The sequence below is a fragment of the Lontra canadensis genome, unplaced genomic scaffold (genome assembly GCF_010015895.1).
Source record: "Lontra canadensis isolate GAN:19392208 unplaced genomic scaffold, GSC_riverotter_1.0 scaffold56, whole genome shotgun sequence".
NCBI classification, from domain to species: Eukaryota; Metazoa; Chordata; class Mammalia; order Carnivora; family Mustelidae; genus Lontra; species Lontra canadensis.
The window spans coordinates 7,611,309-7,638,881 of record NW_022631050.1 but is presented as its reverse complement, the minus strand read 5'-3'; the positions used below and the strand labels follow the sequence as shown (position 1 = coordinate 7,638,881).

Here is a 27,573-nt window from a genome sequence, read left to right as displayed (position 1 = left end):
TACTGGAACAACTAGTTAGCTGCTTGGAAAAAAAGGTAAAATTGGATCCATACCTCATACCACACACAAGAACAAATTCTAAATGGATCTAAATATAAAAATGAAGCCACACGAATTTTATTTTAAAAAATGAGCAAATTCCTCTTTAACCTGGGTGTAAAGGAAAGCTAACTCAAAATCAAATGGAATGCAAGAAAAGTCTAATAAACTTGACTATGTAAAAGCAAAAATTTCTGCATGGGAAAAAACACTATAAACAAAATCAAAGATAATTAAAATTGGGAAGAAGAAAATATTTGCAACATGTATCACAGATAAAGGGCTTCTATTTCTTTCATTTAAGTAACTCATAATAAAAATTGAGGAGAAACAGGGGTGCCTGGGTGGCTCAGTGGGTTAAGCCTTTGCCTTCAGGTCAGGTCATGGTCTCAGGGTCCTGGGATCGAGCTCCACATCAGGCTCTGTGCTCAGTGGGGAGCCTGCTTCTCCTCTCTCTGCCTGCCTCTCTGCCTATTTGTGATCTCTGTCTGTCAGATAAATAAGGAAAATCTTTTAAAAAATGTGAGGAGAAACATAGATCAAAACCCAACAGAAGAACAGGCAAAAGACATGAACAGAAAACACACCCCCAAAAAGGAAATAAATGTGGTTCATTTTTTTAAGAAAATAAAGGTGGTTTTAATCATATGAAAATAAGTTTCTTCTCACTCATAATAGAGATACAAATTAAAACTAAACTGAGATACCATTTCTCACCTATCAGACTGGCAAAAAATAAAAAGTAGAATCATATACCTTTGTTGGCAGGGTATAGGGAAATAGGCACGCTTATATATTATTGCTGGTGAGAAGGCAAATTGGTATAACCTTCATGGAGAAAGATTTCATAACGTTTATTTAAAACACACACATGTGCACACATATATAATCTTTTGACCTAGCAATTCCACCAAGAATTTACCCTGAAGATAAACCCCCAACAACACAAAAATACATATGTAAAGGTTATTTATAGCATCACTGTTTGCAAAACTAAAAACTCCTGGAAACCACTGACAGGCACATATATATGGCATATGAGGAGTAGGCAGTTGTTAAATAAAAAAGAATGAGAAAGACCTCTGTGAACTGGTGTGGAGTGATTTCCACAATATATTAAGGGAAGAAATCAAAGTGCAAAAGAGTATCTGCAGTATGTCTTTCTGTTGGAAAAAGGAGGAATAAGAAAACATACATGATTATGTTCATGTGTGCAAAAAGAAACACAGGAAAGATAACCAGAAGTTATTAAGACTGGTTACTCTCAGGAAACAGACTATTTTTTAAAAAGATTTTATTTAGTTATTTGAGAGGGGGAGGGAGAGAGAGCGCAGGAGCATGGAGGGGGGTGGGGCAGGAGAAGCAGACTCCCTGCTGAGCAGGGAGCCAGATACAGGGCTCAATCCCAGGACCCTGAGATCATGACCTGAGCTGAAGGTATATGCTTAACTGACAGAGCCACCCAGGCTCCCCAAGAAACAGACTCTTAACTATAGAAAATAATTTAATGGTTACCGGAGGGGGAGGGGATGGGTTAAATAGGTGATGGCGATTAAGGAGCACACTTGTTGTGATGAGCACCGGGTAACATATGGAATGTTGAATCACTATATTGTACACCTGAAACTAATATAACACTGTATGTTAACTAATTGGAATTAAAAAAAAAAAACTTAAAAAAAAAAAAAAGAAGACTGGTTACTCTCAGGAGTTGGGTGGGAATGGGTTGGATAGAATAGAAGGAATGGAAAAGGGGTGAAAATCATCGGACTATATCTTCTGTGTTTTGGAATCATGTTAATGTTTTAAATACTCAGAACAGGGGCACCTGGGTGGCTCAGTGGGTTAAACTTCTGCCTTTGGCTCAGATCATGGTCTTGGGATCCTGGGATCGAGCCCTGCATTGGGCTCTCTGCTCAGCGGGGAGCCTGCTTCCCCCTCTCTCTGTCTACTTGTGATCTCTCTGTCTCTCTCTGTTAAATAAATAAACAAATAAAACGTTAAAAAAATACTCAAAACAACAACAAAGAGAGAAAAAAATTAACAAGTATGGGGAAGACTAAAATGTACAAAACAAATGAACCAATCAAATTTCAAATGAATAAAATAACTAACCCTGAGGGGGAAATAAAACACAAATGACTTTTGAACACTGTAATTGGGCCCTATACTCTCAGGCTTAACACAAAAAAACTCTAAACTAATATTAGGTAACAGGAGCTCAGTTAACAGCCACCTCTTTTTTCCCACAGAAGCATGGATTAGCAATTCTGTGTATTCTGGGACTGAGCAAATAAGTAAATATATTGTGGACAATGGGAACTGGGTTTCTCACTGTTGAAAGAGTTACAAATAGGAAAAGTGGGAGGGAAGAGAATAATGACTCCTATAGTGTTTCACTGGAATCAGAAGTATTGGTATGAACTTGTGATTTTTTAAAAATATTTTATTTATTTGAGAGAAAGAGATAGCACATGAGACAGGGTGGGGCAGAGGGAGAAGCAGACTCCCTGCTGAACAGGAAACCCAACATGGGGCAACCATCCCAGGACCCCAAGATCATGGCCTGAGCTGAAGGCAGATGCTTAACCAATGGAGCGACCCAGGCACCCCTGGTGATTTTTTTTTTTTAAAGATTTTATTTACTTATTTGACAGAGATCACAAGTAGGCAGAGAGGCAGGCGGGGGCGGGGGGAGGCATGCTCCCTGCTGAGCAGAGAGCCTGATGTGGGGCTCCATCCCAATCACGACCTGAGCCGAAGGCAGAGGCTTAACCCACTGAGCCACCCAGGTGCCTCTCCCCACCACCCCCAGTGATTTTTAATGTAGTAATACCCTGGCAAATATAGACAGGAATAGATCTGCATGTGTGTGTATCCACGTAATCTATCTCCTAGCCTTTTTGATTGAGAGGGTCTAGAATCAACAATATCCCAGCAGCAATGAGCATATCTAGCATACAGATGTTTGTTTCTTAATACCGTTCTCTACTAAAGAAGCACCAGGGCACCCTAGGTAAGTGACTGATTAAAGGACTGAGGCAGAGAAAGTGCAAACCAGGAACAATGCCAGAAGTTTACATGAGCCCGTCTGAAGGGTCTCTTACTGGCTAAAAGTGGGACAATCTGAGCAGAAAAATACTTAATGGTAGTAAAAGTTTGTAACAGTTTGAATAACATATGCATCCACATTGATAGATTTAATGGGGGAAGTGGAAAGCTCTTCCTTTCAGTAGAAAGCCAACTAATATAAAAGGAATGATGAAATTAGAATCACCATTTGGCAACCATTAGTCTAGGCAAGAATCAACAACTGATACTAAAACTAGTGGTTGAACTTTTGAGGAATAATAGAGTATCTACCATTTCAAAGTATCTCCCTAAGAGATACTTAGTAACTTTATAACAGAGAAACCTGGCATACACACCACTTTCAGTAAATGAGCAAAATTTGTATCACCAAAGTTAGTAATGGGACAAATCAGCATCATATGCCTATTGACACAAGGTACAGTATCACTGCTACGGTGTTCCTGCAAGAAAATCTATAATCTAATCATCTAATCACAAGGAGACATCAAACAAACCCAAATTGAAGGGCATTCCAAATAAGCTGTTTTTTTTTTTTAATCAATAATGTCAACGTCATGAAAAACAAAAGACTAAGGAAATGTCTAGAATAAAAGAAATAGACAAAATAGTGAAATGCAACAAATGATTTGGGATTTTCTCTTGCTCTAAAACACATTTGGTGAAATCTGATTAAGGTTTATAGATAGTAGTGTTGTTTATTTCCTAGTTTTGACAATTACAGTGGGGTTATATAAACACTACTCTTTTCATTTTAAAGGGCAGTTTTAAATTTTTTTTTAAAGCTTTTATTTATTTGAGACAGACAGACAGACAGCATGAGCAGGGGGATGGCCAGAGGGAGAAGGAGACAACACGGGGCTTGATCCCAGGACCCTGAGATCATGACCTGAGCCAAAGGCAGATGCTTAACAGACTGAGCCAACCCAGGTGCCCAAGACTGCTGTTTTTTTAAAGTAGATGTAAACTGATGTTTTTAGGTTTTTAGGGGACATCCTGCCCGCAGTTTATGCTACTCTTCAAATAGAGAAAAGTTTAAAACAAATGTGATAAGATGTTAACATTTGGGGATCTGGGTAAATGGTATATAGGACTTCTTTGTACTAGTCATACAACCCTCTTAGAAGTCCAACGTTACATATATATGTTATATATGCTATAGACATGTTATATACATTTATAAATTTACATGTGTATATATAAACATACAAATATAATTTTTCCATATGTATAAAACAATTTTTAGTTTTTAAAAAATGTAGATTCCTGGGCTCAGCTCTGAAATTTTTGGTTTAGGATTTTTAGTAATGGGTCTTGGGAATCTGTATTTTTAACATTTTTCTGGTGGTTATGATGCTTAATCTGGTTTGAGAATCATTCCCTACCAGATAAAGAAATAAAAAATTTACTACTAAAGAGGTAAAAAAGAACAAACCATTTACCTCCATCCAGCTTCAAAAACAAAACCAAAAACCAGTTATAACAGAAAATGTGTGCCTTTCCATCTCCTATTCTGTTTTTCCCTCGCAGAGGTAATCATCCCAAATTTGAAGTTTGTCTTTCCAATGCATGCTTTTATACATTTATGCCATATAAATATGTTCGTATCAGCAATGATTTTCCACATTTTCAAACTTTATAAGCGGTTTATAATAAATACTCCTTCCTAAAATATAACTTTTCATTCAGCATGATATAGTTTGATATTTAACATTGATACAAGTAGCCAATCATTGATTTCATTGAGAAGACAGGAAAAAATTGATTCCAGAAGAAATGAATAACATGCATATTCTTTGACCTGATGTATAATATTCAATTTTTGACTATACCACAATTTTAAAAATCCTTTTTTTTTTTTTTTTTAGATTTTATTTATTAGAGAGGGCACATGTGCTTGAGCAGGGGGAGGGATAGCGGGGAGGGAGAGGGAGAGGATCTCAAGCAGATTCCTCTTTGAGCACAAAGGCTGATGCAGGGCTGGATCCCACACCCCTGATATCATGACCTGAGCCAAAACTAAGAGCCAGACACTTAACCCACTGAGTCACACAGGTGCCCCTAAAAATCCATTTTCTTGATGATGGAGCTGGGTTCCAGTTTTTCACTATCCTAGTGTGATAATGAACCTTAGATATGCTTATACACATGCAGAATTTCATTAGAGGAGAAACTGATAGGCCAAAGGGTGTGCATGTTTATTCATTTTCTCTGGATTCATCAGTTTTCCCCTCTTTTTTTGAATCATGCATGGTCATCATAAGAATAGAAGAGAAAGCAGGGTCTATGGGCATAGATGCAGATATGAGAGTTTGATAGAACTTGTTGAAGTGTTCTTCTCATTGTTTCTATTTTCTCAGTGAATCAGAAAGCAAGGTGATTAATTGAGAGCTAGGGTGGGTGAGGAGCCACTGGAGATTAGAGGATGTGAAGAGAGGTGAGATGATAAGTAAAGGCCATCTAGGAGAATGGGAGAGACTGCCAGGGAGTGCTAAGACCCTAGATCACCAGTTTCACTAGATACTGACAAATTGTTCTTTAGAGGAATTGAACCAGTGTACACTCTTGCTGGCAATGGATGTCTGTTTCTGACGCTATACACCTTCACCAATCCCTGTACTCAGAATTTTAGAATTTTTGCCAAGTTAATGTTTGTGAATGGTTTTAATTTCCTCAATTACTCATGAGTTGAGCTTACTGTCCATTTGTTTCATCTTCTGTGAATTAGCCCATTCGTATTCCTTCCGATTTTTCTAACAGCTGTCTTTCTCTAATTTATAAGTTCTCTTTATAAAGTTTGGATAATATATCAATGTTTACATTATGGCTATACAAATATTTTCACTGTTGAGCCTATGACCACTGCTTCTTTCTTGTATGACCATGTATTTTTCCTAGAGTTACTGATTTCATTTTCCATCACCTAGTTTTCCATATACCTATGTTTTATTCCAAATGCTCCAACATGCCTGGCATTTGATCAGAAATAATTACTATGCATTCATATAGAAGTTCCATTTTTCCCCCCTTAAAGTCTTCTCTTTCTTAGCCATCTATCTTCTTGTTCCAATCTGTGCTGGTTGCTCTTTGGAAACTTGCACTGGTGGCATTGTGGATCTTCTATTCACAATCTCCTGGGTTGGATTCCACATTCCCAAATCTCCTATTTTCCTCTTCCACGGTTTTGCTGGTCCTTATCCTCCAGCTTCCCCCCAGTGGGGACATATTTGAATCTATGCATTCCCCCCCCCCCCGCCCAAGTCAACTGTATGCCCAATGTGGGACTCAAACTCAGGACTCCAAGATCAAGAACTGCATGCTCTACTAACTGAGCCAGGCAGGGGGCCCCTGCTCTTGACTTTTCATGCTGTGCCTTCAATAAACTCTTCAATCTGAAGATCCATATCTTTGATTCTGCAAAACTTTTTGTTGTTATTTTTTTGGTAGGGGGCATTATTTTCTCTGTTCTCTTTTTCTCAAACTTAGTTCTGAATCAACATTTGAATTTGATTTTAGGTGTGGAGCAGATGCTTTCTTGTTTCTGCGCCTTTGCAATTGTTACTTCTGCCGAGCATGCATTTCCTTTCACTCCTTCTCCTATCCTAGCATATCCCTGCTTATCTTTCAAAACCCATTCCTGATATCAGCTCTTCCCTGATGATCCTCTCCCTGACCTTAGCTGAACGAGATGGTCTTTCCTCTATGCGTCCAAAGTCTATTATGGCACCTCTAAAGGCATACCATAATGCGTTTATACATCGGTCTCCCCTACTGATCATGAACTCTTTGGGAGCAGGACAATGTTTATCCATTTCTATAACCTCAGTGCCTAACATTTCCTCCTCCCACCTGTCAAGGACCATGCAAGACAGGTACCATCTCATACATCTTCATTTAATCCGTAGAGCAAATCTCAGGTAGTAATTGTTTATGCAACAATTATTACCTGAGCTTCTATTACATGCAAGGTTTGCTACTTGGCCAAAGAATGAAAAAAACAAAATCTCATTTCTCCTGAAATTCACCACAGAGAAGCCTTTTTTATTCCTCATGTAATTTTTGAAAATTGACATTTAATTCACATACCAAAAATTCACCTGTTTAAAATGCACACTTCCATGGTTTTTAGGATATTCACAAAATCATGGAAATCACCACTAGAAAAAATACTTTTTATCTGTATGAAGCTCTGTGTGTATACTGGGGTCACGTTAGAGGAGGGGGCAATTTACCAGGGGAACAATTTCCAGGAAAAGGAGAGTATGTGCAAAGAAGTAGAGCTCTGAGAGCCTAGTATTTGGAAAAATATGAAAAATACAGAGAAGCCGGAGTTTATGTTGAGGTAGTAAGTGAGATTATTTTACAAATGAGGAATCTGAAGTTCAGAGAGGTGAATTAATTCAACTAAGGTCAGACAAATTTTCTCCTGCTACCTCAAGAAAAGGTATCTAAAGGTTACTCTATGACCACCAAATCATCCCCACTGAGTAAGCTGACACCACAAACACGGATTTGGCTCCAACTACATTTTTTTCCCCCAGCCTTCCAGCAAACAGGCCTCATTTTCCCTCCCAAATCCTTGTATTACCTAGCACCACTGCCCATACAGACCAGCCTCACTAGTTGAGCAGAAACATTTTCACCATGGTTTTATAAATTCAAACAGTTAAGGCAGCCAAAGTGATGCTATCAGAAGGTGTTCTGTCCCTGGACAAAAATATTTTGGTCATGGAAGTAAGTCCAAGGAGCACCAGGTTCGCTTGGTTGGAAAAGCATGTGACTCTTGATCCTGGAGTTGTTAAGTTTGAGCCCCAGGTTGGGTGTAGAGATTACTTAAAAAAGAAGGAAAGAAAGAAAGTCCAAATTGAAGTCCTAACACTTCTTCATAGGCTCTTTGTTTAGCGAGACTATGTTGCCAGTCACGTTTCAAGCTCTGTATTGCCAGGAAGAAATTCGACTTTCCTGGGCCTCAGTTTTCCTATCTGCAAAGTAACCTTAAGAAAACTTGTCCCAGCTACCCTACTGCGGATCCTGCCCAAAGGAATCACTCAGAAACCATGAGGATCTGTACTGCCTTCAATGTTCTTAAGGAAAAGGTTAATATGCCTAATAGAAAAATGTCTCCAAATTTCTTACCTCAGTTAAACATTCATAAAATCTTAGCTTAGTAGGCTTAAGTTCAGTCCAGATCTATTTCTATTTCAACTCTCTGGGAGTGGATGAGTTAGGGGAACTCAGGAGAAAACAGGCAGAAAATAAAGTTTTGTCAGGCAGGGGTAATGACCTCTGGATTTCTGGTTTTGCATTTGGAGGCTGTCCCCTTCTTTCTCATGTGAGAGAGCAACTCTGCATTCAAAGGTAAGGAACTGTGGGGGCTACAAATCAGAGGAATGGTGATAACTGTCCTCCACCACACTATTTAAAGACTTCTGCAGCTCATGGTTTACAGACCCGTGGCAGAATAGAAGACACAACTGTAGCAAAGAACAGTTATTTCTCAGAAAAAAATTTGAAAGTGACCAGGTAAGACATGGCAAAAGAGTTCACTAGAAGCCACCTTGGCCAAGAATCTTTAGATGCTTGCTGCCCACTAAAGAATCCATGCTAAAATGTTTGTGGTTTTGCAGTAGGACCAAGGAATTGATATGCCTGAAAATATCACAGAACAAAAAACAGCTTTACTTTTTACTTTCAGAGAAGAATGAGACCAATACCCCTGCCACTCTCATTTCTCTTTCAGAAGGTGCAAATTTGGATTATCGGAAATAAAATGAGCAAACACTATCCTATAATACAAAGGTGACTATACTAATTAGGGGTATTTGTGTGAACAATCTGAAGATCACTACCTCTGGGTCTGAGGTTTATACACACACACACTAGTTTTCATTTGTGGTTCTCCAGTACATTTTGGTAGGGAAACATCCATCCCTAGTTTGCCTGTTAGTTTGGGAAATAATGGCAAAGTCCATTCCCAACTCCAGGAGCAGTGCAATCCACTCGTTTTTTAAAGAGAGGAACTATGTGAATATTTGAGACCACAGCCAGAATTCAAATAACTGCAATATCTAGTTATACATTATTTTTCCTGTGGACAACTAATTATTTAAGGAGAACTCCCTCTGCCAAAGAAAGTATTTTAAAGTTTTTTTTTTTTTTTAAGATTTTACCCATTTATTTGACAGAGAGAGAGATCACAAGTAGGCAGAGAGGTAGGCAGAGAGAGGGGGAAGCAGGCTCCCCGCTGAGCAGAGAGCCCTGCGGGGGGGGCTTGATCCCAGGACACTGAGATGATGACCTGAGCTGAAGGCAGAGGCTCAACCCACTGAGCCATCCAGGTGCCCTCAAAGAAAGTATTTTAAAGCTCATTAGTTCCTAAGAAGAGCATTATGTGTGTGAGCACTGTGTTTCTACAAACTACTCAGTTCCCCTTCATAGAGAGTTCACAACAGCCCTGCAAGGATTGGTTGTTTTATCCCAAGCCACACAGCTGGGGACAGAAAGGAGGAAGTTTTGAGTCCTATGCCTATGGGGCCTTCCACCTGACAATGCGTCCCAAACAAGAATCACCTGGGAGCACTTAAGGAAAATAAAAAATCCAGGCTCTCAGACTCAGTCTGCAAAGGGGCCTGGAAACAAGCATTTTTATTTATTTATTTTTAAACAAGCCGCGCTCCCTCCACCCTCTTTGTCAACAGGAACGACAGTACTTCACGACCCAGCCAGGAGATCGGAACCTGTTTCATCTTCACCAAGAGATCCCTAATGTCCTCAAGAACTGTTATTCCTCAGGTCAAACCATCACCACCGCTAAGGTCCCCCAGAAGCCCAGATCTTGGAATCTTCTGCCCCTTGTTCACCTCTGAATCCTGCCATTTTTTTTTTTTTCCCCCTGCCCTCTGTAATTTCATTTCCTGGCTGGGCTCTAACCACCAGACTTCCAGCCGGGCCCCGGAACTCCCAACAGCCTCCAGCCCTTCTGGCTCCTTCCCTAGCCCCTCGGCTCTGGCAGCTATCATCCCAACCCTGCCTCTTCCGTCGGTCACGTTGTTTCCTCCGCTTGGAAGGACCTCTTTCCTCCCCGGGCCCTTCCCAATGCTAGGGGAACTCCTACACAGCCCGAGCGCCTCCGCTTCCAGCCACCCTCGCCTCCCACCACGCCAGCTCTGGGATCAAACCCGGCCTCGGAGCCCGGCACCGAGCGTCGGTCCTCCCGGCCGCAGCCCCTGCCCCCTCCCCGCTGGCCTCCCTATCCGCCACCTGGCTTCGCAGCGGCCGCTCGGGAAGCCCTCGGCACTTCCCAGAATAGAGAGCAGCTGCCAACGTCAGGCTGCCGCCCGCCGCGGGGTTCCGGGCGCATGGGTGCGGGCGGAGGGGACGTGACTCCGCTCTGGCCTTCCGTCTTCCCCCAGCGGGCCGGGAAACTGAGGCCCAAAGCCAGCGGCAACTTCCCCGGGGTGCGCAGTCCGCGAGGGCCCGGCCAGTCCCGGGCCCCAGGCGTCCCGACTCCTGTCCGCGATCCCCCGACCACACGCGACGCCCGGTCGCCCCGGAGAGCCGGGCGGGGAGCGGGTCTCTGAGGGAGCGCTCAGCCCGGGACCGCGCAGGGCGCCAGACGCCGCCAACTCGCCGCGAAAGTTGCCTCCCAGCCTGCCCTCGCCTCTCACCTCCGAGACACACCTTCCCGCGGGCCCTGGCAGCCACACTCTCACATCCGGTCCACCTTGCGCACACCCCTCTCCATGCTCTCCCACGGCCCCTCTCCCTCCCACGCCTGCGGCTCGCGGCCGCTCCCCCGCGCCCCCTCGCGCACTCCCACCCGCTCCCGGGGCGCGCCTTCCCCGCCCCGCCGCACGCCTGGCCTCCGCGCCGCGCCCGCCAGGGCTTCTGGCGCCCGGGAGCCCCAGCGCCGGGCGGCGACCCGCTTCCGCCCGCCCGGCGGGAGGCAGAAGCCCGGGTAGCCGTGCGGGGGGCGAGGGGCTCGGCGGCGCGGGGCGGGGAGGGGGCGCTCGCTCGCTCACTCTCGGCTGCGCACACGCCCGTACAAACTCTCACACAGACACACGCGGGGTGCGCTGCCGCCGCCCGCCGCTGCTCCTCCTCCCGCCACCGCCTTGAGAGGGAGAGAGAGAGAGAGGGAGGCAGAGAGAGCGCTTTGTCCGCGCGCCGCCGCCCGGCCCGGGACTCTGCCCCGAGGAGGCAGCCGCGCCGAGTCCCCGCCTCCGCCTCTGCCCCCGGGCGGGCCGGGCCGGCCGCGGTGGGGGGAGCCAGGCTGAGGGTGAGGGTGGGGGTGGGTGGCGGGCGGGCGGAGGGCGGGGAGGGGGGGCGGAGGAGGAGGAGGAGAGACGAGGGCAGCGGAGGAGGCGAGGAGCGCCGGGTACCGGGCCGGGGGAGCCGCGGGCTCTCGGGGAAGAGACGGATGATGAACAAGCTTTACATCGGGAACCTGAGCCCCGCCGTCACCGCCGACGACCTCCGGCAGCTCTTCGGGGACAGGAAGCTGCCCCTGGCGGGACAGGTCCTGCTCAAGTCCGGCTACGCCTTCGTGGACTACCCCGACCAGAACTGGGCCATCCGCGCCATCGAGACCCTCTCGGGTAAGCAGTCGCCGCTACCCCCTCCCCCCGCCTCGCCTAGCTCAGGCCGGGACGGCGCCCGGAGGGAGGCCGAGCCCTGCGGGCGGCGCCCGGCGGGGGCTCCCGCGCCCGCACGCTCACTTCCACGCACCAGACCCTCAACTCTCGCCGCCGGCCGGATCCCGGGACGGCCCTCTCCCCCCCCCCCCCCCCCCCCGCCCCCCCCCCCCCCCCCCGCCCACCCAGCCGCAGCCCTGGGGCGACCCCCGAGCAGCTCCGAGGGTGCCCAGGGCTCGCTCGCTCTCTGGGGGCACCCTTCCTCCGCCTGGCTCCCGGAGCTGCTCTCCAGAGTTTCCCCACCCCCATCCTCAGAGAGCCCCCGTCCCCTCTCTTCCCTGACCTTCCCGTCACCCCCTTTGTCAGGGACCCCCCTCCAAATCCTGCATCTCTTTCTTCCTTGACCGGACCTTACCCTTTTCCGTGCCTCGTGCCCGGGACCTCTCGCCTTCTGGCGTCCCCCGAGCCGCACTCTCCTTTCAAGCCCCCCTCCCCACCTCGCCTCGCGGTCCCCCACTTTCGGCACCCCCTCGGCGCCACCCTGATGATCCCCTCCGAGGTTTCGGGGCTTCCCCAACCCCAGCCCCTGCACGACGGCACATCTCTCCCGGTCCTCTCCCGAACCTCTGTCCCCTCTCGCTCGTCTCTCAAGCGCTCCTATTTTTCTCTGAATTTTTTGTCCGATTTTATTGAGAAGAACTCGGGGCTGGGGGCTTTCCGCCGTCTGTCCCCCCGCCTCCCGCTCGGCCAGAAGCACCTTTTTACGAGGTGCCCTGTCTCAACTCGGTGGGGGCCCGGGCTGAGAACCGGGAAAGAGGCGACCGGGGGGCCCGCGAGAGCGCTGGAGCCCAGACGGGAGACGGAGAGCGACACACACACACACTCGCGCGCGCGCGCACTCACCAACTCTCCCTCTCGCACACGCACCGCTCGGAGCCGCGCTCGCCCCCGGGCCGGGAGCCTGCGCCCCTCGAATCCCGGCCCGGCGGGAGCCCCTTCCCCACTGGCGAGCGGGGTGGGGGCGGGGCGGCAGCGAGGCCAAGGTGACACCCAGGAGCCGGCCGGGACTGGACTCTCGCAGAAGCAGTCCCCCGGGTGGTGGTGGGGCAGGAGGAGGGGGTCGGTGCGTCTTCTCGGGGCCACGGGGTGGAGAGGGCAGGGAGGGGAGCGCAGAGGAGCCTTCGGGGCGCGGGTTAGCGGTATGGAGAAGTGGGGGCCGGGAGAGGATCGGGGCCGCGCCAGCCCTGCAGCTTGAGTTTCAAATGAGCTCATCCTTTCAAATTGGCGCCGCTCTTTATTAAATTTGTTTTTCCGGTAGTGCCACCCACAGCTATACCTGGGGTCGGATCCCGGCTCTCGCCCTTCCCACCTCGTCCCAAGACTAGGGGCGCCCACCTTGCTTCCCACTGGGAACCAAGTTTGCCCAGCTCGAGCCGGGTAGGAGACCCCTGGAGGGCGCCCGAAGGCGGAGCCCCAGCGTGGAGTTCTGTGCGTGCCCCTCCTAGACCCCCGCCGGTTTTTATCTAAGGAAGGTTCTGAGTGCTTTAATTTCTGTTTTAAAGGTAAAGTGGAATTGCATGGGAAAATCATGGAAGTTGATTACTCAGTCTCTAAAAAGCTCAGGTAAATATCTTTTACTTAGTTATTTTGTGATACGGCTTACGTAAAAATACAAAAATACACTCCGTTTTTAAAAAATGTGCTTTTATAGTTTAAAAAAGGGCTTTTGTTTGTTTTGTTAGTGGAGATAACACAGTTTGGAAAGTTACACTTTTTACTTTCATTATATAAGGTGTTGACTGTGCTTGGGAAATATCTGGTGCCTTATTGGGGGTGAGGGGTGGCGAACCCTAGCTGTGTGAAATTCGCTGGGACCGTTAAACTTGTTTATCAAAACTTGCCTCCCACCCCTACCCCCAGCACAGTGGCAACAAATGCTTGTCAAGACTTCCTGTGAGATGTTAAGAGTAAATATTTACTTTGTCAGCTAAATTGCTTAACTAAACTTCGCGATTAATTAGTTTTTTTTTTTTTAAGATGGCTTAACGTTGAATAATAAAATAATTCAGTAAGGGGTCAATATTTTGCATAGCACTCTAAAGAAGAAGGTTGTTTGGATTGGATGGCAGTTAAAAAGCCAGACTTTTTTAGTCAGTGAGACTATTGACTATTGCTTCTGAGCGTTTTATTGTTGTTGCTTTTTAAGATATGTTTGAGGCTGAACAAGAATCTGTGAAATCTGTAGGTTATATTTAAGTGCACTGTTGTTAATGAAGGAGTAAAGAGCTTTGTGGAAGTTGGATTTCTCCACAGTGATTTGCCTACGTGAGAAATATCTATGAGGAGAGAATGAGGGAGAACATCTTTGTTTAAAGTTTATTGTGGACTTTAAATCGGGGCCCTTTATTACTCATTCTAGATTTTTTTTCTCCCATGTGTCGTAACTTAGTTTATATCCCATTCACATACATTTCTTCACCATTAGTCATTAAGTAGCTGGATTGAAAACTCTAAGTGAAGTCTTTGATTTACCACCTTTACAATTTGTGATACTCAACAGTGTAACCACTAACTTGATTTTTACCAGGATTGAATAAATTTTAAAACAAACTGACTAATTTTATAAATACTTAGATGTTTTGTTAAAGAGGTTTTAAAAACTGTGGGCGTCTTTTCAGATACTTTTATTTTAACTAAGCAACAGAATATCTTTTGTTTGCAAATGATTCTGTGAGGTGTCACAAAGCTACTGACTTTAGAAAAAGGTAAAAGTTATGATTTGCAGCTTCATGTGTAATATTAAACTAGTTCTTCTCTCCAGGAACAGATGTAATGTGTAACTGGTTTTTCAGTTAAGTGTTTTAATTTGTAAACTTTTCTATATATATATATATTTTTTTGCCAGAAAAATTCAAGTTGAAACTTTCTGATATATTAAGTACTTATTGTAAGTTTAAATTACTCATCTTACAACGCTTGAAAATTTGATGAATATATTGAGTAAGGCTTGAAAGAACCACCTATAACATTTGATGGGCTATTATTCTATAAATGCCTGATTCTATGGGCTGTATGTGCTGGGGGTATAGCTGTTTTGAGCCCTTTTTGGGGTTATAATTAATAAAAATCACTCAAATTTTAACTTTGTTTAGTTGGTGTCTCATTTCATGTTGCAAAGTACATTATTTCATGTTACAATGTAAGTGAAATACTAATGCATCTGAAGTTATTAACTTATCCTGAGGCTTCTCACAAACAAACTTCTTCTAAACTTTTTCTTTCAAAATGAAGAGGTTATTTGTTATTAGCCAGAGTATCATTTAAGTAATTTTGCTTTGTTTATGTAAGAGTTCAGAATTAAAAGCATTCCCAATTTTTTAGTATTAAATAAAGAGCGAACTAGGACTTACATAGTCCTATTAGTACATGATTTCTTTGAACATGTGGGCGATGTGAAATACCTAGGAGGTAGATTAAATGCGCTGTGTATGATTCACTACACTGAAGACGTCTGACATACCAAATGTATGCATAAGCTGCTGCTGTAGAGGGTTGCATCATTTCTGATTGGATGGTTTTACTCTTTTTTTCCCTTTCCTTTATTGGTTTAAAATGCAGGAATTAGTTGCTTGTACTGCAGGCTAAGGGAGAGATGGCTAATGACTGGCGTTGTGTACTGAGCTCAGACCCTGGGATGAAGCAGCTGTATGTTCTCATGTACAGGGCACTATCACAGTGCTGGCTTTCAAAAAGGGTACTGTGACATTTGAAACCAAAGCTTTTATGTTATATGGTGACTATTCTGGTGTTCCTTTGTTGCATTTCCATGAAATCTCATAAGTTAGAAGTAGATTTGTCAGTGTTAAGTCAGTGTTATATGTGGTTTTTGTGTTAGTTGAAGTGAAAATGTGAAGAAAACAATTCATGCTCATTGCTCGCTTCCTTAAAAAAAAATCATTCAACAATTGAGTGCTCATTTTCCTTATATTGTTCTGATTTCTTTCTGTTTGCAAGAATGAACTTTAGTATCTACATTCCAAATAGATTTTTTTAAGCAAATGATACTTTGGGAGGAGATGTTTTTATCTTAAGTCATGAAATTATTGGCATGCCATTTGCTTACCAATTGGGTCTTTTGTTAAGTATCCTTCTAGCATCATTTTACATGTGCTATTAGAGCAGACAGACTAGATAACCATTATTTTCTCAGGGTCCTCAGAAGCAGAAAACTCTTTTTCTTTTTTTGCCACATGTGTTTCATTCCTATTAGATGCAAATTATTATAATGCAAACCATAGACAAACCATCTATTTTTCTTACTTGCTAAGTTAGTTTCAAGCTTTGTTGAATATAAATCTTTGGGTTGTTTTTCTCTATTCATATTTCGTGGTACTATATATAAATCAAAGATTGCTTAAAGAGGAAGAACCTGGTAGTGACTTTAAAATTCTGTTAAAAGTTGTGGAAACTTCCTTGAGAGAAATTTCATTTTTGATGTCGAGGAGAGTTTAGTTTAAAAACATATACAGATATCTGCATATGTACCTACACACATGCACACACAAGCATATGTCACATAAATCGTTTTGGGCTAAGACATACGTGAACCTGAATGTGCTTTGTAACTAAACTTGAATGATTCTGTGGGAAACAAAACGTTGAAAAATGCAATTTCTGCCCACTGCTAGGAAGTAACCAAGTGTTGCTAGACATGCTTTCACTGAGATGGTGTGAATACTATGAGGTAGTGTAGGAAAAAGCTATGAATTTGTCTTTCATGAGTTAAAAATCAGTAATTGTGTTCTATCCAATGCAAATGAATTCGGTCTCCTATAGGAATGTTAAAGAAAACAGTATCTCAATTGTATTTTGCTTGTATGTACTACATTGTGTATAGTTGAATTAAATACCAAAAAGAAAAAAAAATCACAACTTCAAGCCCTCCCTGCAACAAAAGCTTTTGCTGCATCAATTTTTAATTTTGTAGCAATAGAAAAGACTTTTAAACGTTAAAATCATATGATAGCCTTCTATTTAAAGAATTTGTTGAATTAAAAATTAATCCCTGAATTTAATTATACAGATTACATGTGTGGATATAACATATATTAATATAAAATACATGTCAAAGTGTAAGGTAACTTATGATTTGACTTTGAGTTGGACATTTAGTTTCCCATTTTTAAAAAAGCTAATAATTTTTTCATATGTTTCTAGGCAATGCCATAAAGAATTACACATTTTTGTGACCTTTAAGAGATAAGAATTAGAATTGAAATAGAAGCAATAAAGAAAAAACTAGTTGATAATTTAGGTGATAATGTAGATTAAAAGTTGTCGCTTACAAATATTAAAAGACTGGCCATTTGATGTTTTATATCATTTAGCTAAATTTTAAAAACCATTGAAAGCTGCAAATCAAAATCCTTTTTATGTGCTGCTTGATTTCCAATTGGTCAAATTCATCTCAGTTTTAAATTTGTATTGTAGCAATTTATAAAAGTACTAAATGACTACATCTCCCCACTAATTCTAAAAGGAGGTTTGGTGATGTTTAATACATTTTTCAAATGGTGTTTTTAAAAATAATGTTTCCTTGTAATTATGGCTGGATATAAGATGACCAGTAAGGGATGGTCTCAGAGTTTTGTGATTTGTTCTTTTAACCTGAGATTATATGAGAGAAGATTAGTAGTATTTGTACAATAGCTTTTATACATGCTGATATAATATGTTTTCTTTAAGAAGAATTTTTGAAAGGACATTAGGTGATTTAGAACTAATCGTGTATCAAAATTTATATCTAACTATTTTGAGTAGGTGTTTTTGTTTTGTGGAGGTTGCTGCAGTTTTTCAGCATGTAAATGAGGTTGAAAGTACAGAAGAGGATAGTAACTTGGGCACATTTATTAAAAGTCAAAGCAATGAAAATCAGATTTCTACAGGAACTTTTTACACATATCTGATACTTTTCAACTTTCTAAATATTTGCTGTCTATTGCTGAATCACTCTTCCAAGTCTTCTAATGAAATTCTCAAAAGTAGATGAGCAATTGGTCAGAGTTGTGAGAGGATATTATTTGAGCTAAGTGTGTCATCTCTGTGATTCAGTGGGGTGTGTACACATGGGTGTCTGTGTGCATGTGTGCTTTGTGGGGGACAGTATTTTCAGACAGATGGTATCAAGAGGGAAGAGGAGGAAACCTTTAATTGAGCAACATTTGCTCTGAATTTTAGAATCTGACACAGCAAATGAAAATTGCTAGATATTTGAACCTTGTGACAAAGGGACTCCGTGTTTGCTTTGAGTGATACATAACTCTTGTAGGTGGTTAACCTTTTGGAAGCCAGGGCTCAGGCACCTATAGTGGCTTCTGCCCTAAGTGTGCTGCTGGGAGGACAATGCAATGCACAGTCTACTCTCTTCCTTTTGCTTGGATAGCCCCTCTCACTCATAGAGTTAGCTCAGTGATTCTGTGAAGGCTCTGATAATGGATAAGCCATTTTTATAAATGTTAGAAAATTCAAGATTTGAATATGCATTTTCATTTAGAAATTCTATACTGTGGAAGACAGTATATTATTTTGCACAACAGAAGTATTCTGACAGAATCAATTTCATTAGAAACATAAATATTGAACTGGTTTCTTCGGAGACTTTTAAAAAAGTTTCAAAATATATTTTTAAAAATTCCACTTACATGCCACCAAAGTGTCTTTACATTCTTTTTGTTGTTGAAGAAGAGAGTGATGTGGCTTGGCTAAGCCAGTTTGTTAAACCAGTTTTCTGAAACTTTTAGTCAAAAGCATAATTTCTCAAAAGTTATGATTAACTTCTTAATTTGAAGTATGGGATGGTTCTGTTTAACAAAACATGCCCAAGTAATTTATTTGTGAAGGTTTATCCTTTTTACACTGAAATTCAAGTCCAGTCAGTTTGGGTAGTCATTCAGAACACTATCATTGAAAAAAACGTAATAACAAATAAACAACAAACACCTACCAGTAAAGATAACAGTCTTTCCTCCCATTTATCATCATTAAAATATTTTTAAAAATCTTTTACTTTATAATTTGACTTCATGCTTACAAACTTATAATTTTCATTTGGTGGCATGGACTGTATGGGTTCTATTTCAGGCAGCAAAATTGTAGAGTGCTCAGAGCATTATTTTTAAGGTTTTTCTTTTCCTGTCTTGATCATGTACTTTGGTCTTTCCGTAAAATAGTGAAGAAAAATTATTTTCTTTTATAGAAAAATTCAGGTTCTGTTGCTTTGGCTTCTAAAGACAAGGGAGGATATAATAATTGTTTCTTTAATTTGGTTTAGAGTTTGAGGGCATATTGAGGTAAAGATTAAGTAGACCGGAGAAAATGGATGCTTTTACATTAATAGCAGGCTGTCAGATCTAAAAGCTAACCCAGTACCCATCAGTGAATAGATATATGTCTCCTTCTCAAGCCTCTCTTTCTCACTGCATAATAGTCTTGCATTTTTGAGATATATTTTGTTCATTTATTCCTGGATTTCCTTGTTATTTATCTATGCTGTACTTTATTCTTAAAATGTGACCATTCCTTAGAATTTTCCCATTCTGTGTACTATCAAGAATATTTCATAAAATAGGTGTTTTAATGAGTCCAGTAAATGAAAATTAAGAGTTCTGATGCATGTTTTAGACTTTTTGATATTTATCTGTGTCATAAGAACTGTTGTACCTAATGACCAGGAAAATATTTTGGGACCATTGCAATGAGAATATTTTCAGCTTTTCTCATTATGATATAATTAATATGTGGCAGTGTGCGAGAATTTGCCTCAGGGGGGAAGCTTGGATTTTTAATTTTTGTTTTAAAAGTGATCAGAAAGGTTGTTTCATGATTCCATGGGTTGATGTGTAAATAATGCTAGTAGCGTTCTCTTGGGGAGATAGATGTATTTTTATGTGCCTGCATTGTATATTCATATAGTACGGCTGATGTCCCAGCCCCTTCAACACATTATTTCATTTATTCCAAATAATAATTATGTGAAGAAGATAAGACAAGTAATTTCCTCCCTTTTTTTCTGATGAGGAAACTTAGTTTCAGAGAGATTTAATAATTTGCCTAAGGCCGCATGGCTATTAAATAGTGAAGCTGTGGCTCTAGCCATAGGTCTTCTGATCCTCAGTCCAGCATGCTGAGACTTTTTTCCCCCTCTTTTTTAAGTTAAAGAAGTCAGTCAAAAACATTGGAAGGCTCAAAGGGTGCTTCTCAAGAGTGATGAAAATATATGAAAATAGATTTGTTTGTGAATGACCCTTTGCAGTCTTATTCTTACATCAATCTGAGTGATCTGTACTTTGTTACAGTTTTTTAGAAACAAAAATAATTAGAAACAAACAGAGGCAATTTAAATGTTACCAGCAGCATTACCTCCTCCCAGCACCATGCTCGCCCATAGACAGAAGTGGGGTTGGAGTTTGTTGCTTTTTTCAGTGGTTGCATTCCTTGTGCTGTGAAATAGAACACTGCCAAGAAAGACGTATCTCTCGACATCTTGCGCCACATGCATGAAGCAGTGAGCTATAGCTCTGGTCAAGACTGTAAGCCTTGTGGTAAAGGAAAGTCTAGCTCAAGGAATCACTTGGGTGGGTTCTTCCTGGGTTTTAACCACCCCATTGCTGGAGGTCAGGACTATGTTTTGGTTTCTTTTCCTAGTGTCTGCCAGGTCTTTCCCTAGATGTGGTGTCTCTCTGCTTCCCTTGCTGTACAGAATATGGCCTTTGGCCTCTCCTGTGGGGATGGAAGGAATATTGGTCGGATAGGACCCGTGAAGTTTTTAGAGGTTCTTCATTAATGATATAATCACTCAAAAACATATACTAAATAACAGTTTGTGAAGTGCAGTTCATTTTCCCTTAATTGTAAACTTCTCCTGCGTTTATCCTCTTGTTTCCTTTAACTTTGGGATACTGTCTTGTGTATATGGTGGTGGTGGAAGGGAGAAAGGCACTATCAAGAAAATAATAGGTGAAAAGATTATTTCCAACTCCCCACACACTTCATTTCTTTAAGTTAGGATAGTATGGAGTAGGATATTGCATGATCTGTGGAATTCTGACTCTGAAGATGAGGAAGGAAGGTAACTAATACTTAGAAAGCAATTCCTGTGTTAGGGGCTGCCCTAGGCTTTCTGTATCTTATTTTATCCTCACGACAGCCAGGAGATACCTGTACTTCATCCCTATTCCAGATAGGGCTGTAAAGCTTCAGGCTCAAAAGCAATTCCTCCTTCCACCTGACCTAACCTGCTTCAAAGGAACAGTGGTCCTATTACCTTTGCTCTCCTCCTAATTTGAATATAGTAACAGCACCCTACCAGTTAAGCAGGAGTTGTGATGATGTTTACATAGGCTAGAGAGTAACTTTGTATGTTTTTCCCAACTCAGAATAAGAAATAAAATTTACATGTATACAACAGATATGCTGAGGAAGATAAGGGGCTGAAGTTCGGTTATTTTAAAATATAATATAATTGAAAAACAGCTAAAAGTGTTAGTCATAATTGGAGGACACTTTTTGAAGTAGTCCTTCCTATTGTAGAGACGTTAGTAATTATGAAAGAGAGAGGTCTTTAAAAGTCATTGTGGCTGAAAATTTAGTGTAAAAAAACATAATGTGTATGCAGTGTGGGGAGAAAGTCTGTATTCATGCCTTTGGCCCAGATATATATTTTTTAAATCCTGAAAAAAGACTCAGGCTTTTTTGTTTAGGACTTAGAATGTTGTACAAAGTTTGGCATGGTTTCATTTTCATCTGTATATAAAAAAATGTGTATGGTCTAGAGAAGGAAAATATGGGATTCTCACACATTGCTTTTCATAAAATGATTCATCCAACATTAGAGAAGTTTAAACCTTTCTGACACATGAAAATGTCAGTGAAAGCATAGGGAGTAAAAAGATCTATATGTTCTTTTTGATACAATATTTAAACATATATATAATACATTGGTGACTTCTTTAAGTATATAAGACATAAGATACAATTATACTATCAGTGAAATATGAGATATACAAGAATTTTGCTTCTAGATATAGAGGTTGTGCTTTTTTGATAAAATCATAATCTTATGAGCTTTATTATAATTAAAAAATAATGACTTTTCTCCATCAAGAACCTCTAATAGAGCTTAAAATGTTATCAGAGAAGACATTTTAATTATCTTGCTACATCTCTTTTCTCTTTCTCTTCAAAAAGTAAAGCAAAAAATATGTAATCGAATGGTGATTCTGCAGACAGGTTAACTTCAAATCAATTCACGAAATAACAGATATTTTGAGAAAGCTCATGTGAGGACAGGCGATAACTATATCATATGGAGACCTTTTAATTGAGTCCCTCCTGATTGTTGTGATTTTAACAATGCATAATGAAAAATGGATGTTTTTCTTCATTCTCCGGGTAAGATTTTGGAGTTAAAATATTTGTGCATCTTTGAGAGAGTCAGAGGTAGATGATTCAACAGTTTAACACTAAAAAAAAATGGAGTTTATCCTCTTCAAATAGAAGGAAGGAAGAAGGGAAAGAGAGAAAGAAAGAGAGATAGTTGGAGGGAGAGAGGGAAAGGAAGAGGCCAGGAGATAGGCGGCCATAGGAGCATAGGTGACTGAGTGAACATGTCACACAGCTCGTGCATTCTCTAATTTCGGAGCACAGGGGAAAGACTGGTGTTCACTGATAGTGCATAGAAGACAGTAAGTGACTCCAATGGTGCCAGCAGGACTGAAAATCTCACAGTTTATTCTTTGACGTTTAAAAACTCTAGGAGTATGTGGCTGGCCTGCCCCACAAAAGGTTTTGCATTTCTTTCTATGAGGCCCTGTACTGGCCACTTCCTCTCTCTCTCTCTTTCTCTCTTTTACTCTCATTCTCCTTCCCCTTTGCATTTCCGTGGGGATGGCTGGGCAGGTGTCTGGTGTGCAGGCCTGCCTCCAGTGTAGTGCCCCCTTGCTAGCTGAGTTCGGGGAAGCCAGGGAGGCGTGTGTGCGCTTGCTCAGTGTGTTGGAATGTGTGGGTTCTGTGGCATACACTTACCGGGAAAGTGTAGTAGACAGACACACACACACACAACATAGATACACACACACACACACATGCACTCATCAGTGGTTGAGTGGTGGTGTCAAACATTGCTGGCTTTTATGAGGAGCTGAAAATTTGGGAAGGAATTTCACAGTGTTGAAAGTTTGGGATACTCCTCCCCACCCCACCCCCCGCCACCAAGTGCAATTGTATTTATTCTTTGCAAAGGGAAAACATCTTTTTTTCCCCCCCAAATAGAAAAAAATTTTTGTAGATGCATAATCTGGCCTTGCTCCTGGATCTTGCTGTACTTTTCCCACCTCTCTCTTTATATGAGTAGTGATGTCTTCAAATCATGGACACTAAATTTGTAAAATAAGCTTTTGAAAACTCTGAGTTGTGTCAATGCTAATGGTGATAGAATCAAGGATCTTTAGAAACCAAGTTTTAAACTAAGATATTTTATTTTTTTAATTTATTTATTTTTTAAAGATTTTATTTATTTATTTGACAGAGGGAGAGATCACAAGTAGGCAGGAAGGCAGGCAGAAAGAGAGAGGAAGGGAAGCAGGCTCCCCACGGAGCAGAGAGCCCGATGCGGGGCTCGATCCCAGGACCCTGGGATCATGACCTGAGCCGAAGGCAGAGGCTTTAACCTCTGAGCCACCCAGGCGCCCCTAAACTAAGATATTTTAAAATGTAGGATTTAGTCTCCCTTTTGAAGAATAAATAATAAAATACTAGTCAATGAATACTTCTAATTCTTTTGTCCCTTAATATTTTTTAGTATTTCACATTCATTTATTTTTTTTATTCACAAAAGATTTGAGATAACAACGGTGCTGTTTATTCAATTATTTGAAATAAAGAAGAGAGGGATTTAGTTTTATGAAGTAGGTAAGTGAAACTGAGATTTTCTTTTAAGGGCTATAAAAGAACTGGGAACAGGTGGTTGGTTCTAATACAATTCTTTATATATCTTAGGAGATTTGCCAGGGAGAGTTGGTTCATTGATTTTTGTATTAATGGTTTGCTCTCCATGTCTATTTCAGTGATTTCAAAACAATATTTTTGATATTGGAAATTTGTGGCTTCAGTTCACTGTTATGGACAAGATGTTAATATCTGCCTTAAAAATTTCCAGGGCTGCCTGGGGTGCCTGGGTGTCTCAGTCGTTAAGTGTCCGGCTCTTGATTTCAGCTCGGGTCACGATCTCAGGGAGAGGAGATCGAGCCTCACGTCAGGCTCTGTGCTCAGCAGGAAGTCGAGCCTGCCTAAGATTCTCCCACTCCTTCTACCTCTCCTCCTTCTTGTGTGCTCTCTCTAAAATAAATAAATACATCTTTAAAAAATATTTCCAGGCCAATGTCCTACCTTTTCTTCCCCCATGGTAGTATGTTTTACAGTATGTTCCACAAAGCCTTAGGATTCTGAGAAGATGCCAAATTCATGGGAAGGAAGAAGTGGACATATGTACACGGGAGATCCTGGCTTCTTAAGCCTTTCAGTCAGAAAACAGCTATATTCACTGCAGTTTTATGTATCGGAGTTCAGTCTAGATTTTGGTTCAGAAAAGAGGTTTGCTGCTTTAAACAACAGTTTGAATGTTATCTGTCCTATAGTATGTAATTCCATGCCTTGAATCTGTTCCTTGTTCAGGCATTCCAGCAGATCCAAAGCTCTTTCTCAACGAAAATTTAGACCCTGCCTTTGCTACTTCTAAGTCTACTTCCCGTGGAATGGCCTGTCACTTCCACTTTAGTAACAAATGTTTGCTTTGCCAACTGCATGCCAGACTAAGTAAATCTATGGATTTTTCTATAATCAATAGCACAGAATGTTTGCCCTTCGGGAACTTTCTAGGGAGCTCCTTGGCCAATGATTGCAGTCCAGTTCTTGGCAGAGCCAGTAGAGTCAACTAACTCTGAAGAGTCATGGGTCTGGTGACATGAGACCCACTCATTCATCAACAGCACGTTTTTGGTTCAGGAGGTCCAAGCACGTTGGCCCTCCTGCCCCTTCTTCAAGCAGAGCACCCCTCCTTTTATCTGTTGCATTTGGTGAGTTTCCATCAACACAGAGGTGATCTTCAGAATATTTTCAACTAGTTAGAATGTACACCTTGCAAGTCAGAGGGAACATAAACCATTATCTAATACACACTTGCACAGCGTCAGTCCTACATGCATGAATCTTGTTCTAAAACAGGGTATTAGGGACCCCTGGGTGGCTCAGTTGGTTAAGTGTCTGCCTTTGGCTCAGCTCATGATTCCAGGGTCCTGGGATGGAGCCCCACATCGAGCTTCCTGCTCTGTGAAGAGCCTGCTTCTCCCTTTGCCTCCCTCTCTTTCTCTGAGTCTCATGAATAAATAAATAAAATCTTTAAACAGGATATTACTTCAAACAATATATGTTATTCTCTCAGTGATTTCTTAACATGTGGTCAGGGACTCTTGGGGGCAGTATCTAAAGTCCTTGGACTTTGCCTTCTGTGTTAAAGAGACTCCTGAATGGTTTTCATGCCCAGAGAGAGGAGGCTCCCCTCTGAGCTCTGTTCTGAGCCCCGTGCTCCATTGCTCCTGCTTCCTGAAGACTGGTCTTTGAAGATTGCTGATTTCATATCATACATTCAAGTTTCATAGTAAGATTGTTACAAGAAACCACTATATATTTACAGGGGTCCACACTCAAATCCCTGCAGATGATGTAAGTGGTGGCAAGGGGGGGCTTCTGTGACGTACAGGAGAGGTAACTCTTAAGTCAGCCAACTGCTACCATGTGGAAATGTAAGGCCAGTGTTCTCAAATCTGATTTTTCAGAAGAAGCTGGAATTCCAGTCAAGGTTCTTATGTTAAATATTGGCAACAATTAAAAAAATTTTGTAGAGACTGACTGGGGTCAAAGAAGATAACTTGTGGGTTGAACCTGGCCCATGGGTTACTGTTTTGCAGTTTCTGCCACATGAAAATTCTGCACCTTCTGTAAAGACTCTCTCCATTATGTCTAGTATCTCCTATCCTAAGGCTTGCCTATGAGTGAGAGGGGAAAGTCCTTCTCTTGATAAACTGGATAAACTCGTATGTCTCTTATCTAAAGATGATGATAGCTGTTTGGAAGCTCAAAATTAAAATTATGTCTCTGTTGCAGCAGCCTTCCTTAGTCTAGATAGTTTCCTGAAATAATTATTTTCTCTTCTGTACCGTACCTTATACTTTAAATTTTATATAATTATTATGTTTCTATTATATGAAACCATCTGAAATCCTTTTGTAAATTTAGAATGTACATATGTAGAGTATGTGGCAATCTTATAATCTTATGTATATGCTATTTCATTATACATGTTCATGAGGAATAAAAAGCCCTATTTTCATATAATTGGAGGAACATAGTTCCTCATCAGTCTCAATTACGCCTTCTCCAATTAAACACTGGGCCATCTATAGATGAAATTTTAAACTGTTTTCTAAGAAAATATGATTCTCATATGTCTAGCAAACATTTTTTTAAGTAAGAGCTTGAATTCTACCTGTAAATCAACATCTGATGTAAGGCAGGTAATTTTAAAAGCATAGTGTGTACTTGGCAGGAAAATTCAGTGGTGAAAGTAGTGCTTTTAAATATTTTGAAAAGTTTTGGTTACTGTTACACTTTCTTGTATTTAAAGTTGAGGAAATTGAAAGCCGTATGGATTCTGCTTCTGGGTCCTGCATGCAGTAAATACTCATTAAGGCCAAACTAAACGGAAACTGCCAGTTACCTAAGGGACCTTTACAAAAAAAAAGAAAAAAACACACACACAAAGAGCAAAAACAACACAAACCCCAAGAAAACTGAAAAACAAAAAACTAGTAGAATAGTTGGATTACCATTTTAAAAATGTATCTTTTTATTCTAAAGCTTACATGAAATGAAGTTGCTCATTTGGAGGCATCGCTGTAATGGTGGTGAGGAACGTGTCTTGGAGAACATAAATTAGATCACCTGTGGTAAGACAAATAGGGTGGCATATAGGAGTCTGAGAATTCAGGGTTTCATTTGGTTTTCCTCAATTGTGAAGGATCTAATGGTCATCGGTTCCACAGAAACAGCCAACTATTTTTTGGACTGATCTTTTGAACTTTACAATTTTGAAGTTCCACGAGATCTGGCTCTTGTCTTGTTTTTTATTTCCACTGGTGCATCTTGAATGCCTTGAAAAGTGAAATTAGCTGCTCATTAAATATTTTTCAACTTTTAAACAATTAGAGCCATAATAAGGTATCCTTAATAATTTGCTTTTATTTCTTTTCCTTGTCTTTATTTTCAGATTTAGGGAGGGGAGAAATAGCAGTTCAAAGATTTTACTCTTTTGTGAATGGGTTTGGCAATCTCTGTACTGAATGAATCTTTGGCCTAAGTGGAATGAAGACTTCATGGGCATTTTAGGTACAAAGGCCCTTTAAAAACAAGAGTTGCACTGCAAAGAGCTGTTGCACAGGGCCACAAAATGAGTTTTGGAAGGTGGAGCTTTAGATTTGGTGGAACCAGAATAGGTTTTCCAAATCATTCTTTTTTTTTTTTTTTTTTGTAAAGATTTAATTTGTTTATTTGACAGACAGAGATCACAAGTAGGCTGAGAGGCAGGTAGAGAGAGGAGGAAGCAGGCTCCCTGCTGAGCAGAGAGCCCAACTCCACTCGGGGCTCCATCCCAGGACCCAGAGATCATGACCTGAGCCGAAGGCAGAGGCTCTAACCCACT

General features: G+C 41.4%; 1 protein-coding gene across 4 annotated transcripts in view; it reads left to right on the top strand.

The window, feature by feature from the left end:
• The first annotated feature begins 11,471 nt into the window (after positions 1–11,471).
• IGF2BP2 (insulin like growth factor 2 mRNA binding protein 2) overlaps positions 11,472–27,573 on the top strand; it is a 160,704-nt gene continuing 144,602 nt past the window's right edge. For all 4 annotated transcript variants that reach the window (XM_032875579.1, XM_032875576.1, XM_032875578.1 and 1 more), the window contains exons 1-2: positions 11,472–11,726; positions 13,325–13,385. In XM_032875579.1, coding sequence (XP_032731470.1) covers positions 11,549–11,726; positions 13,325–13,385 — 239 coding nt within the window. In that variant the 5' untranslated portion in view covers positions 11,472–11,548. The remainder of the gene's footprint in view (positions 11,727–13,324; positions 13,386–27,573) is intronic.